Source organism: Solanum lycopersicum, chromosome 11, assembly GCF_036512215.1.
Source record: "Solanum lycopersicum chromosome 11, SLM_r2.1".
Lineage (NCBI taxonomy): Eukaryota > Viridiplantae > Streptophyta > Magnoliopsida > Solanales > Solanaceae > Solanum > Solanum lycopersicum.
The window spans coordinates 55926018-55939213 of NC_090810.1; the positions used below are offsets into that span (position 1 = coordinate 55926018).

General features: G+C 36.1%; 1 protein-coding gene across 1 annotated transcript; it reads left to right on the forward strand.

Moving 5' to 3' along the window:
* Positions 1 to 646: 646 nt before the first annotated feature.
* Positions 647 to 11696, forward strand: LOC101265890 (uncharacterized). Its single transcript, XM_004250862.5, has 7 exons — positions 647 to 917; positions 1029 to 1145; positions 3792 to 4271; positions 5277 to 5416; positions 5573 to 5693; positions 6053 to 6193; positions 11347 to 11696. Exons 1-7 carry the CDS (start codon positions 843 to 845, stop codon positions 11425 to 11427), a joined length of 1155 nt encoding a protein of 384 aa, XP_004250910.2. The 5' UTR covers positions 647 to 842; the 3' UTR covers positions 11428 to 11696.
* The last annotated feature ends 1500 nt before the right edge of the window (positions 11697 to 13196 follow it).

Here is a 13196-nt window from a genome sequence, read left to right on the forward strand (position 1 = left end):
TTGAACTGCTGTAGGGTCATATTTTTTCTTTGATCTCAATTCTTCCATTGTTTGTTCATGTTGAACTTGTTTTGATTTTACCATAAACCCTACATCAACCCCAAAATCTTGAGTTAAACCCACTGAAAACGATGGTAAATTGTCAACAAAATTGACATGCAATGGAATACCTCTGGTAATTCTTATAGATGAAGATGATTCATTCATTCTGTGACTAATTTGAGATCTAATAAGAACAAACAATCGATTATTTCATAAAAAAATATAAAAAAACATAAGAAACACAATACATATACAATTGTTGAATAAGAAAAGAAAGGAAAGGAAAACGACTAAAATTTTAGAGTACCTACGAAAATTGAATTCAACTTCGGGAGGGAGTAATTGAATTTTGGACAATTTGAAATTCAAATCGGATAGAGGTATTAATTGTAGGAGAAAAAGGTGGAATATGAATAGGAGAGATAATATTGTTTTGTGTAAAATTATATACAAAATTAAAAGAAAAGGTTTTTATACTATTGGTTATATAATAGGTGGTGGACCCTATTAATTATAGCAAAAAGAATAAACTATAATTATAGAAAGTAAATAAATTAAACTATACCCCTGTTATATAATTACTTAGGAATGTTTGCGATTCCATATAATTTTCCCTTCTTTTAAAATGTGTATATAACCATTCAGGTTCAAAAACATTAATTGGGCCTTTGTCTTTTAATGGACTTTGATCCATTTCCTCTCTAAACAAAAATTCAAAAATAGCTTATACTAAAATTTTCTTCCTTTCGCTACAGTCCATCTTCTCCACCACTGCAGCCACTGTTTTGCTCTCGTTTTCAATGGCCACAGACAACAAATCAAAGCAAAAAACGAAGAGTAACAACAAGAATAGGCAACGATATCGTCCAAACAATGTTTGACTCCTTAATCATTCTCTATTTTGTTGATCTATAGATGTAAAAAAGCTGTCTTTTTTGGTAAAGTTATTTGGTAACTAACTATGGTTTTTTTGTTGCATCAAAAAGAAATCAGTGAAGAAAGGTGCATACCCTTTACGTCCAGGAGTTCAAGGGTTTTATATAACATGTGACGGTGGAAGGGAACGACAAGCCTCTCAAGAAGCTGTTAATGTTATCGACTCTGTATGTACAGTTTTAAAGTTGCTTTCTTTTTTGATAATTAAAATTGGTGGTGCAGTTAATGGGGAGGGAATTACGAGTTGGGGAATCGAACTCTTTGGTTAGCTACTAAAAATCCCATTTAAAGTTGCTTCATTTATGCTTATCTTGAAATACTGTATGTTGATTACTTTAATGTGTGGGTGAACATATTCATTTCTGCATTCACTAGTTAAATATGTGTGCTTTATTTACTTTCTTCCATTCCAGTCTTTCTGTTTTGCTTATGAGGGTTAATTTGACTAATTTTCGAACATAATTAAGACGTGGTGATTTATGTTGTTCAGATATGAATCTAGAGCATACTTTGTCTTCTTGTTTTTCCATTTATTCCTTTGTGGTCTATTGGAGACAACCCCTCTATCTCTCAAGGTAGGGGTAAGGTTTGTGTATACTCTACCCTCCTCCGACCCCACTTGTTGTAGAAATGAAATTTAGATATCTATGGAAGAGAAGTTAATATTTTACTTGATTGAACATCACAGTTCCCTCCTTTATGGACAAAGTACAAGTAACGAGATTGAGAAAGACATTTGTTTTTTTTTTTTTTATAGAATTCAGTTTCTGCAAATATTTCTATTAATTCTAAATTGGTTAAAATTAGACTTGCAAAAATCCATGCCCAAAATGTGATGTCCAGAAAAATCACCGTGTTTGTTGCTATTGGTAGTGACTCCAGAAGCAGCATCGGATCTAAGTTTCACAAAGGGGTTCAGTTGAATCCCTTTTCATCAAAATTTTGATGGTGCAAACAGGGCAGGATTCACCAAACATCTTCTGTGTATATAACCGAAATTTTAAATGAGTAAAGGTGGTTTAAAAATTTCTTTATGTCCTAAGTATGGCATTCTTGCACTTCTTTTGAATCCCTTTTTTAGGATTTCTGGCTCTGTCACTGTCTAAAAAGATAAAAGGATATTGTGGTTCTTGGTGATCATCCAATTCAGGTCTTGTACCTTTCAAAGTTATCAGGTTGAATTCCTCCCAGGAGATCCAAGTGTCCAAGTTAGATATTGCGTGAAATTTTCCATTTCTCCGCAATTTTATGAGAAAATGACAAAAATGGCCCCTGATGTTTGAGATAGGTTTAAAGTAGTCTTTTGAACATATCTCTGAGCAGTTCTCGTCATTTAAGTTTTCCAGAAGTCAGCATTTTCAATTTTTTATCAAATATTTAACAACTTTGATTGTTTACTTAATGAGAGCTACTTGGAGTTTTTTTTTGGTTGCAGTTTCTGGTATTTTTGGTCCATCTTCTGGTTTCTGGTGCAATTTTTAGGCGCAAGTTCTGTTTTTTTGGTCCGTCTCTGGTATCTTGTGCAATTATTTGGTGTTGCAATTTTTGAAATATGATGAACTGGTGTTTCTAATCAAATTTTTGTTTTGATAGTTCCCGTTAAATCTACCAACTAAAGTTTGTAAAATTGTTTTGGTGATAAAAAGTGTTATTTTTGACAAACTTAAGGACCAGAGTTCCTCAGGTGTACATTTACGAGACTATTTTAAACCTGCCTGAAAACATAAGGGATCATTTTGTCATTTTCTCGCAATTCTACTTCTGCTCTATAATGAATTTTTGACATCATAATGGTCCAATGTCTTTCAAATTTTTAACGTTTTATCTGTAACACATATTTACTGATAACTAAGGTTGTTTTATATATTAGCATCAAAGGGTATGTTCTCATGTACTAAGAGAACATGTGAAGAAGTTCTTACAGGTTGCGTGAAGAACTAATAAAGTCAATCATGGCCTCAACATCGAAATTTGCTATGTTGCTCCAAAAAGAAAACAAAGAAACCACATTTTACCCAAACAAATCAAGGATGAGGATGTCTAACCGGCTTTTCCATACTATGTAGTATATTTTTTCCTTTTGCTCAACTTATTTCTTGTGAAAGTTGATTCCATATTTCTTACTTTACAAGCAAGGTAATTGTCACCGCGAACCTGTTTAAAGGCTGTTGGTGAAGGTGTATACTATGGACATCACTGTAAAGTTGTATCTGTCCATATTTCTTTAGCTCGTCGTGGTCAAACAAGTAGTTAGTTTTATTCATGCATGTCCTCAAATAAGTGCTTAGTTGAATATTGTAAGCTGACAATTATCTCAGAAAAAGATCAAACACAGACTCAGCTGTGAATCTTGAGTTAGAAAGAATGGGCAAAGTTAGTTATTGTGTAATGATGATTACTTCCTTGGACTTCAATAAGTTGCCGTGGTTCCATGTTGGTTAGTAAGACGAGTTTCAATGCCTAGAATACCAGAAAGGACAAGCTCATAAGGTAGCCTAGGAAGAGTCTAAAAACACACTTCTGTACTGGAAGTTTTTGTTCATGAGACTTCCTATGCTCTTTCTACTATCTAACGGATGTCAAATCAGAGAATTTATCATTCAAGAATTAAAAACTGTAAAAGAAATTGTCTTCAAACTATTTTTGCCTCTTTAGTATGAGTTCTGAAGCCTTTGCTCAGATTTTAAGCTTGGCTGATGTATGATTTGTGGAGAAGTCTTAAAACAGAGAGATTGCTTTCTTGTTTTTTTTATTGGTTTACTGTTGGTTGTGTAGATGCGACCCATGATTTTTTTTCCTTACATTTTGTGCAGTTTTATGAAGAGCTGGTGCAGGGGACAAATTTAAACTTAGGACAGGTAGAATTATCAGAAAAACCTGTAAACAAAAAGACTGTTTTCAAATATTCTGATTCTTCTAGTAGTGATGATGATGATGAAGATGGAGAAAATGGGAATGGCGAGGACCAGACCAAGGAGGAGACTTCAAAAATTGAGCAACATCAGGAGAAAACTGACGATGAGATTGACAGCTTAAAAACTGGTGCATCCGAGCCTGAAAACCAGGATAACACCTCTACTGATGAACTAATACAAGGAAATACTGAGAATAAGGAGGAGCTAGAGAATACTCTTGAACAGAAAGATATTGAAGTTGGGGAGCCACCTGCAAAGAAACAATGTGTGGAAAAAGAAGCAGCAGAAGCTGGAAATATTGCATTTGGTAAGACAGAGGAGAAATCTATTGATAGACTAATTGATGCTGAGCTTGCTGAGTTGGGAGACAAAAGCAAGGTAAGTGGATATACGTTTTTCTTATTGTTTCAAGTAAGCTGCAGGCCTACAATCTTTAATTCCTATGCTATGTAAGTCTATACTATGGCTTCGCTTCTTTATGTGTGTATGTGTGTCGTCTTCTGCTTATCGTTGTAGTTCATGGAAGATGTTTGTTAGGGCCAGGGCATCTCTGTTTGAGCAAAATGGAATGCAATGCCTTTATAATCTCTCACTGAAAGGGGCTGGGATTGTTCCCTCTTCTTTGATTTCGTGGTTGAAGTGGTCTTATTTACTGGAATAAAGTTCTCTCTCTCTATATATGTATATGTGTATATATATATATATATATATATATATATTTATCTGAATACCCTTGTACTAAAACTTTTGTACAAAACTGCACTATCTTAGTGCTGATATATCTTTTACAATAATCCTACAATTTAGCTTCAAAAAAAAAGAAGAGAAAATGACTCCTTTTGCCCTGAGTTTTTGTTGTTTCTCATTTGATTTTATCTAAGACTAAAAGCACCAACTCTGGCTGATATAACTGTCTGAGCCAGTTAACATAGTGTTTGAGCCAGTTAACATAGTGGGTGATGCCAAGGAGAGTAACTCAAACACTGAAGATACAGAGTAGTTATGCCAACCTCTCTGGACACAGGGAGAGATGGAAAATCATCCCAGCTTGTATTTGGTGGTCAACGTGGAAAGAAAGGAACCTTAGATGTCCTCAGAATAAGAGCAACACTATTCAGAAGATGAAGATGAATTGTCTTGTGTTGTTTCATTTTTGGTGTAAACAGGAGTATATGGAAGATCTAGAATCAGTTGTGAATGTCTTAGGATCCCTGTTAATTTTGTCATAGGATTGAAGATCTTCCGTTGTACTCTCTTTAATCTGTAATTAGGTTTGGAAATAGACATACAAATTGTAACCTTCTCAAAGAAAAAAAAATATAATTCTTAGTAATTTGTCTCAGCATATATCTTTGTAACATATTGCTTTCTTTCTGCAAACAGAGGCGTTTTAGCTACCTAGACACAGGTTGCAACGGTGTTGTGTTTGTTCACATGAGCAAGAAAGATGGAGACCCCAACCCTAAGGAAATCGTTCAACATATGCTGTCCTCACTTGCCTTGACAAAGAAACATGTATCAAGGTTCTTTCATATGCTTAAGATTTATTAGTAGATCTCTGCAAGTATATTTACTTTTGGAGTTTATTCCATATATATTCTAAATGTGGAATATGCCATATACCATATAGGCTACTTTGTTTAATCTCTATTACTCAAGAATGTCATAACCTTTAACAGGTTCATCTTGCGAGTGTTACCAGTTGAAGTAACATGTTATGCATCAGAGGAGGAAATTGGAAAAGCAATAACACCTCTCATTACAAAATACCTACCTGCTGAAAGCGACAGTCCAAAGAAGGTATTTATACCTCCTGGACCATTATTTTCACTGTGAAGTATCTTCTCTTGCCATTAATTGAAAATCTTTGTCTAATGTTTGACACGTATACCTGGAATTGAAACTTTACAAATTACTGCCTTTGTGGATGTGCTATGCATTTAGAAGAGGCCTTGCACTTAATTCATCCTGAACCTTTCAGCTGCACAATGACCACTATTCTTTAGATATTGGAGTTCTGTTTTCAATGTTTTTCTGATATATAAGTGTCAGAGATGTGAATATAGGATGGAAATATGTGGTGCACATTTATGTTGCAGTTAACTTGCTATTTTTAGCAGGGTGAATCAAGTTTCTAGCCTAATTAATTTTTGTCATAGTTCGCAGTGCTTTATGAATCCCGAGCAAATACTGGAATCAATAAGATGAAAATCATTGATGCTGTGGCTAAATCTGTTCCTTCACCTCACAAAGTTGATCTTAGCAACCCTGAAATAAACATAGTGGTTCAAATAGTCAAGGTACATATCATTGCTTAATGCTTATAAATGTGCTCTATTGTTTTTCAAATTTCTCTGCCATACAGTTACTCATGTTCTGAGTGTCTTGGATTGGTCCGAATTTTTACTTTCATCTTCTCTTTTTGATAGTATGCAAAGTAGTGTTGTCAAATGTGCGCTTAAGCCCTGAAGCGAGGCTTTAAATGTGTTGAGGGCTTTGCCTCGCTGAACGTGGGCTTTAGTGTCGTCATCAAGGTTCTAAGGCATACTTCTTTCTTGCCAATGGGCCTCTTCTGAAGAGGCAATGCCTAAGTAATTGATATTTCACTTTATTTTATTCAACTTCTTTGTTCATAGGTTTGTCATTCATGCTTATAATTGTTAGTCTTGGACTTGACATATATTTGTATTTTTTCTCCCTTTGCACTTTTTTCATTGAAGCCCTCACTTTTAGTGCGCTTTGTGCTTAAAGCCCCAATGGGCCCCTTTTTTTGCGCTTTTTGCTTTTGATAATGCTGATGCAGAGCATTATGCAAAAGATACTCTACTAGTTAGCTCAGGGCAAAAAAGGAAGAAACTGTCAAAGAGAATCTATGCTCAGTGTATCTCCCAAGAGAGTTCAGTTTGACTTTGTGCAATCGAGCAATGTGCTTGAGAGCTAGATTTTACTCTCTTCCCAAGGTCCATGTGTTTAATGATTTAAGCAGTGTCTGGAATGCATACTAACCCTTGTCCTTCCCTGTAATGATGTCCTAAAAGAAACCTGTTTTACTTTAGGCATCACCGTAGCCATTTCAGATGGAAAGAACAGCATAATTCAAATTCCAGTAGTAACATTATATATTACTCATTATGTGGTTAATCTGTTCATCAATCCTGTAGCACATGCAGAACCTATTAGCAAGGTCCAAATTCAAAAATGCTAAGATTAATTCATATCAAGAATCTTTGATAGGAGATAATTGGATATGTCATTAGAACATAATGGGAAGCTAGCAATACAGGAATAGCAACAACATTTGAGAATATATGCAGTCTAGTAACAAGGGGACAGGTATGACACAACATCCAGATTAGATAGATTTCTCTTCTCTGATGAATGGGATGAAGTATTCAGAAACATCAAACAAACATTTTTGCACATGGTTACCTCTGACCATAATCCCATAGTGCTTCAAAGTGGGAATTGGAAACTTATGAGATCCTATTTCAAATTTGAAAATTGGTGGCTACAGACAGAGGATTTCCTGGATAGAGTGAAGGAATGGTGGAGCTCTATAGTATGTTAAGGGAGGCCAGACTTTATCCTAGCTTTCAAATTGAAAGCTCTTAAGGATGAATTGAGGGAATGGAGTAAAACACCCCAAGGAAACTTAGCCTCTCAGAAACAGAGTATTCTCAATCAAATTGCTGAATTAGAAGAAGTGCAAGATCAAAGAGCTCTTAATGAGGATGAGATTCAACTGAAGGCTGATCTCCTTATCGAGTTTGAAAATTTAGCAAAACTTGAGGAGATATCTTGGCGACAAAGATCTAGGGTTAATTGGTTGAAGCAGGGAGATAAGAACACAAAGTTCTTTCACAAAACAGCCAACTCTCACCGGAGATACAACAACATTGACGAATTAAATGTGGATGGTGAAGCAATCAAAGGTCCAGAGTTAATAACAAAGAAATCATAGAATTCTACCAGAAGCTATATTCTGAAACTGAGACATGGAACCCTCGGGTAGCTGCAGGGAAGGGCAAAAAATTTCTGAAGAAGACAATAGGATGCTACAGAGGGAATTTGAGAACCAAGAGATATGGGAGGGTGTAAAGCTTTGTGCTGGAGACAAAGCTCCAGGTCCTGATGGTTACACCATGGCCTTCTATACCCACTGTTGGGAGGTTGTTGGGGAGGAAGTCATTGCTGTAGTTAAAAATTTCCAGGAGAGATCTTTGTTTGAGAAAAGCTTCAACTCCACCTATGTGGCGTCAATTCTCAAAAAAGATGGGTGCAAAGAAACTCACAGATTTTAGACCCATTAGCTTAATTGGTAGTGTGTATAAAATAATCTCCAAGGTGTTAACTCAGAGGCTTAAAAAGGTTATGCACAAGCTAGTGGACACACAACAACTTGCTTTCATTATAGGAAGACAGATCATGGATGCTATTTTGATGGCTAATGAATGTGTGGATTCTAGGATTAGAAGCAAGGTGCCAGGCATTTTATGCAAGCTGGACATTCAGAAAGCATATGACCATCTCTACTGGATTTTTTTGTTGGAGACCTTATCTAAAAGAGGTTTTGGTGGTAGATGGATGAGATGGATAAAGTCTTGTATCAGTACTGTGAAATATTCTGTTCTCATCAATGGCTCTCCTACAAGTTTCTTCTCTTCACGAAGAGGATTAAGACAGGGAGATCCCCTGTCTCTTTCTTATTCATTATAGTTATAGAGGGACTCAATGATATGTTGAGGATTGCTCAAGAGAAACTATGGTTGAGGGGCTTCAGAGTATCAAATAGGGTGGGTTGTGACATGGAGATCATACACTTACAATATGCTGATGATACTTAGGTTTTCTGTGATGCCAACAGAAATCAACTGATGGTTCTTAGAGTTATATTTGTGCTATTTGAAGCCATATTAGGACTACATATCAATTGGGAAAAAAACTTCATATACCCAGTGAATGAGGTCACTAATCTAATCTCTCTGGCTGGTACACTTGGGGGAAAGACTGGTGACTTACCAACCGTATATTTGGGCATGCCACTAGGAGCAGAAAGCAAGTCCTCAGGAATCTGGAATGAGGTGGTCGAGAAGTGTGAAAGAAGATTGGTCAACTGGAAGAGTCAATATCTCTCCCTTGGAGGGAGACTCACTCTCATCAATAATGTTCTCGACTCCATGCCTACCTACATGATGTCTGTCTTTCCTATCCCAGGTGGGGTCATTGACAGACTTGATGCAATAAGGAGGAATTTCCTATGGGAAGGAAATAGTGACACTAAGAAATTCCACTTGGTTAAGTGGGATGAATTGATTGGGAGCAAAAAGAAAGGAGGGCTTGGGGTAAGAAATTTGAAGATTCAGAACCAAAGCCTTATGATGAAATGGCTATGGAGACTAGCATCTAGTGAACAAGCACTATGGAAAGAACTTATCAAGCAGAAGCATGAAATGGAGGAGAACTGGTCTACCAAAATGATCACTAGTACTTATGGAGCTAGCATCTGGAGGGCCATCAGAAACCTTTGGCCAAAATTAAGAGAAAATTGAAGCATTAGAGTAGGAAATGGCATGAAGGTCTTCTTCTGGTAGGACAACTGGTTAGAACAAGGCTCCCTACAAACCCTCTTCCCAGATATCTACATTCTGAACCAACAACAAAAAGGCACTGTGGCAGAAGTTTGGTCAAATCAGGGATGGAATTTGAGTTTTAGAAGACCCCTAAATGATTAGGAGATCCAAAGACTAGTAGATTTCTTTGGAATCCTTGAACAATTCAAAGGAACCTCCACCTCCCAAGATAGATTGTTTTGGAATCATAACTGCAACGGAAATTTCAGAGTGAAGGAAGCTTACAAAAAGTTGAACTCTTTCACCCATCAGGTTACTGGCTGGCCATGGAAACTTATCTGGAAAGTTAAAATACCTCCTACAGTGTCCTGTTTCACTTGGCTACTAGCGAAGCAGGCTGTCTTAACTCAGGAGAACCTCATGAAAAGAGGTATCCAACTGAGTCCTAGGTGTTTCCTGTGTGGAGAAGAGGCTGAAACAGCCAACCACCTCTTTCTTCTCTGTAGGATCACTAATATTTTGTGGAGCATTTTCATCAATTCGAAAGACCTACTTTGGGTGATGCCAAGAAAATATGGAGTAGCTTTGCCTACATTTCTGTTCACAAAGAAAGATGGAAGATCATCCCCACCTGTATCTGGTGGTCTGTGTGGAAAGAGAGGAACCTCAGATGCTTCCAGAACAAAAGTAACAGCATTCAGAAGATCAAGATGAATTGCTTGGTTTTATTTCATTTTTGGTGTAAACAGGAGTATATGGAAGATCTAGAATCAGTAATGAATGCTTTAGGCATCTTGTAATTTTTGTTTATTTAGGATTAAAGATCTTCCTTATACTCATTTGTAATTAGTAAACCTGTAACAAGTTGTGGCAGGTTTGATTTTTTGGAATATAATACAAGACTGTTACCTTCTAAAAAAAAAAAGTAACCAGGTAGCCTCGTGCAGTGTAACAAAGTCTCCTTTGTCACTATTTATTTGTAAAGTTTGGAATGTTTCCAGCAGAATTTGATGCAAGATATTTTCTTCTAGTTTTTTTTTTTTTGAGATGGTAACTTATATTATTATATATCGGTGTGAAGGGTACACCGCGAGCCATCTTTACATTCTCAAAAAGAGCAAAACCCATCCTTGTTCTACCCTCAAAGGTTCTAGAAGTTATAAAATTGATTCTATATCTTCAGTGAATTCCTCTTTATACCAAAAATAGCTTGAAAGGAGACAACTTAACTCGATTTCGTGGATTGAGTTGCTAGTCTTTTCAACTGTAATACTTTGATGTTAGAATCAGTTTGCTCCAACTTTCAGTACTATTTTTACAATATTTTATCCACTTCCATTTAGAATATATTGGAACTTCAACCCTTACCGTAATAGTTGCGCCCAAACAAAATAAAGGAAAAACTCGCTGCAGTAAGCTTAATGTCATGCAATAGGGTCAGGTGAAGGGCTGGACCACAGTTACTTTATGCAATCTTAAGTTGCATGTCTGTAAGAGTCTGTTTCCATGGCGTTAACCCCTGGACCACATTGGGTCCATTATGCACAAACAAAAATGAGACTCCAAAGTTAGAATGGGGAGGGAGTACGTTTGAAAGACCCCTACTATTTAGGACTTTTCTGTTTCTTTAAAGACCTGAATCAAATGTGCAGCAGTGTAGGACTTGTTTTTGGTTTAGTTCATTAATGTGAGGTGTAGGTTCAAAGAAATCCTTCACGAGACCTTGCTTAAACTGATTTGTTCTTTTCTGTTTGTATCTCACCTTCTTATCCCAGTAAGGGTGTGGTACACCCCTGTTGTTCAACATATATGTTCTCATCTCTTTACAGATCGAAATGTTCAAAAGAAACATGTCTGATATTTATTTTCTTCATATTTTGCAGACCGTGTGCTTGCTTGGAGTTGTTGAAAAGTACAAGGAGTTGTCCAAGTATAACTTGAGGCAGCTTACCTCTAAAAACTAGTTCTACCGAGACATCATACAGAGTTCATTCAGTTGAAGCATCGGGATCAAAGAGAACTCTGCTGGATGCTTTAATATCTGCTATGTCTGATATAGTTTTTGAACTCCTTAGAGAACCCTCTGAAGGAGGTTATGCATTCAATGATCATGTTTTAGGTTAGGTTTATATCAATGTTTTAGGTTAGTTTGAAATTTTACTACAAACTTTATGTTAAAGATTTGATTATGTTTTCAGCTCACCTTCTGGCAGTAAGTAACACAGTTTGACTTTGTCTCTCTGTTGCCTTTGCTCTATTGCTTTTGTTTTCATGTTCCCAAATGATTAAGTGACAATATAGTTGAATTAACCAACAGATTCTGCATAATATAAGTGAAGTTATATTATGCAATAATGAAAATAATGAATGCACTTTAAAGTGTCACAAATAATTTTGTTTGATATGGTTAGTTAGATGGTAGGAGTTATTTGAAAAAATATGCGATAATTTATTTTTTAAGCAGAAAGTTATGAGGAAAACAAAAGAAATTGACTTGGTTATTAAGTGGTTAGGGGGGTGAACAAAGTAGGAAAGAAGGGGAAAAAGGAATGAATGAGAGTTAACTTCATATGTGGTCACTTAACTTTATTTAATGATATAAATTCTTTGGTTTTTTGTGTGTATTAACCCATGAATTTAGTCCGAAGTACGTTTACTCATACTATTTTTTAATCCCATATTCGCATTTACAAGCCCTTTTTATGAATAGCCTACATTCTCCAATTTTTCGTGTGTATTAGCCATGGATTAGGCGTCTGGAGCACCCAACATTTTTTTCAGAAAAAACTGTATGAGCACCTTCGTAATGAGTACTCACATCATTCTTTTAATGCCAATTTTCGCATTTACAAGCCATTTTTTACGAATCTCCCAAATTTCCTGATTTTTCGTGTATATTAAACCTATAGATCTAGTACCCCGAGCATCCTAATTTTTTTTTCTCAAAAAACTTTATAAGGACCTCCGTAATGAGTTGGGAACTTTCATATGTATACTCACACCATTTTTTTAACGTCCATTTCACATTTGCAAGTCTTTTTTTATGAATCACCCAAATTCCCCCATTTTCATGTGTAATACCCATGAATATGACGCTCAAAGCCCTCAAATTTTTTTTTCTCAAATAACTATGAGAACCTCCGTAAGGGGAACATTCACATATATAACTAAACCATTTTTTAAGGCTCATTTCCGCATTTACGAGCCCTATCCCCCCCCCCCTCTCTGTTCCCGCCCAACCCCTCCCCGCACCACCCAACTCCCAACGCCTACCCAACCCCTCCCCCCCCACCCCCAAACCCCCTCGATGCCGATTTGTAATTTTGCCTTTTTCCTTTTAATAAAAACAAATGGTAAAACACGGTTGAATAACTATGCTCTTAAAATAGATTTATCAAGACTTTAAGATTAACATAACAGTTTCAACCCATTACGTTGAGTAACTCAGTCAAAAGACTCTACAATGATGTACTTTAAACTTGGACACCATACATCTGTGGCCAAAAATGACAACTTACATTATAAATCAACACCTTATCAAACAATCATGACAAGAATTTTAAAGATTGGCGTGAGAATATTTCACAGAGAAAAAAAATACATAGCGATGAGCGTAATACAGAGGATATTCTCCCCAAAATAAATTTGGTAATGACAACTCATAAACAGACACTGTAAAGTCTTCTTTTTCAGCATTTTGATATGATTTCAGATATCATCACACCAAGGAATA

Excerpts from the sequence above, each read along its gene's own strand:
- LOC101265890 (XM_004250862.5), top strand. The coding sequence starts at position 843 with ATGGCCACAGACAACAAATCAAAGCAAAAAACGAAGAGTAACAACAAG. Across the intron at positions 918-1,028 it reads AACGATATCGTCCAAACAAT|AAATCAGTGAAGAAAGGTGC; the intron begins GTTTGACTCCTT and ends TGCATCAAAAAG. Across the intron at positions 5,694-6,052 it reads AAAGCGACAGTCCAAAGAAG|TTCGCAGTGCTTTATGAATC; the intron begins GTATTTATACCT and ends TTTTTGTCATAG.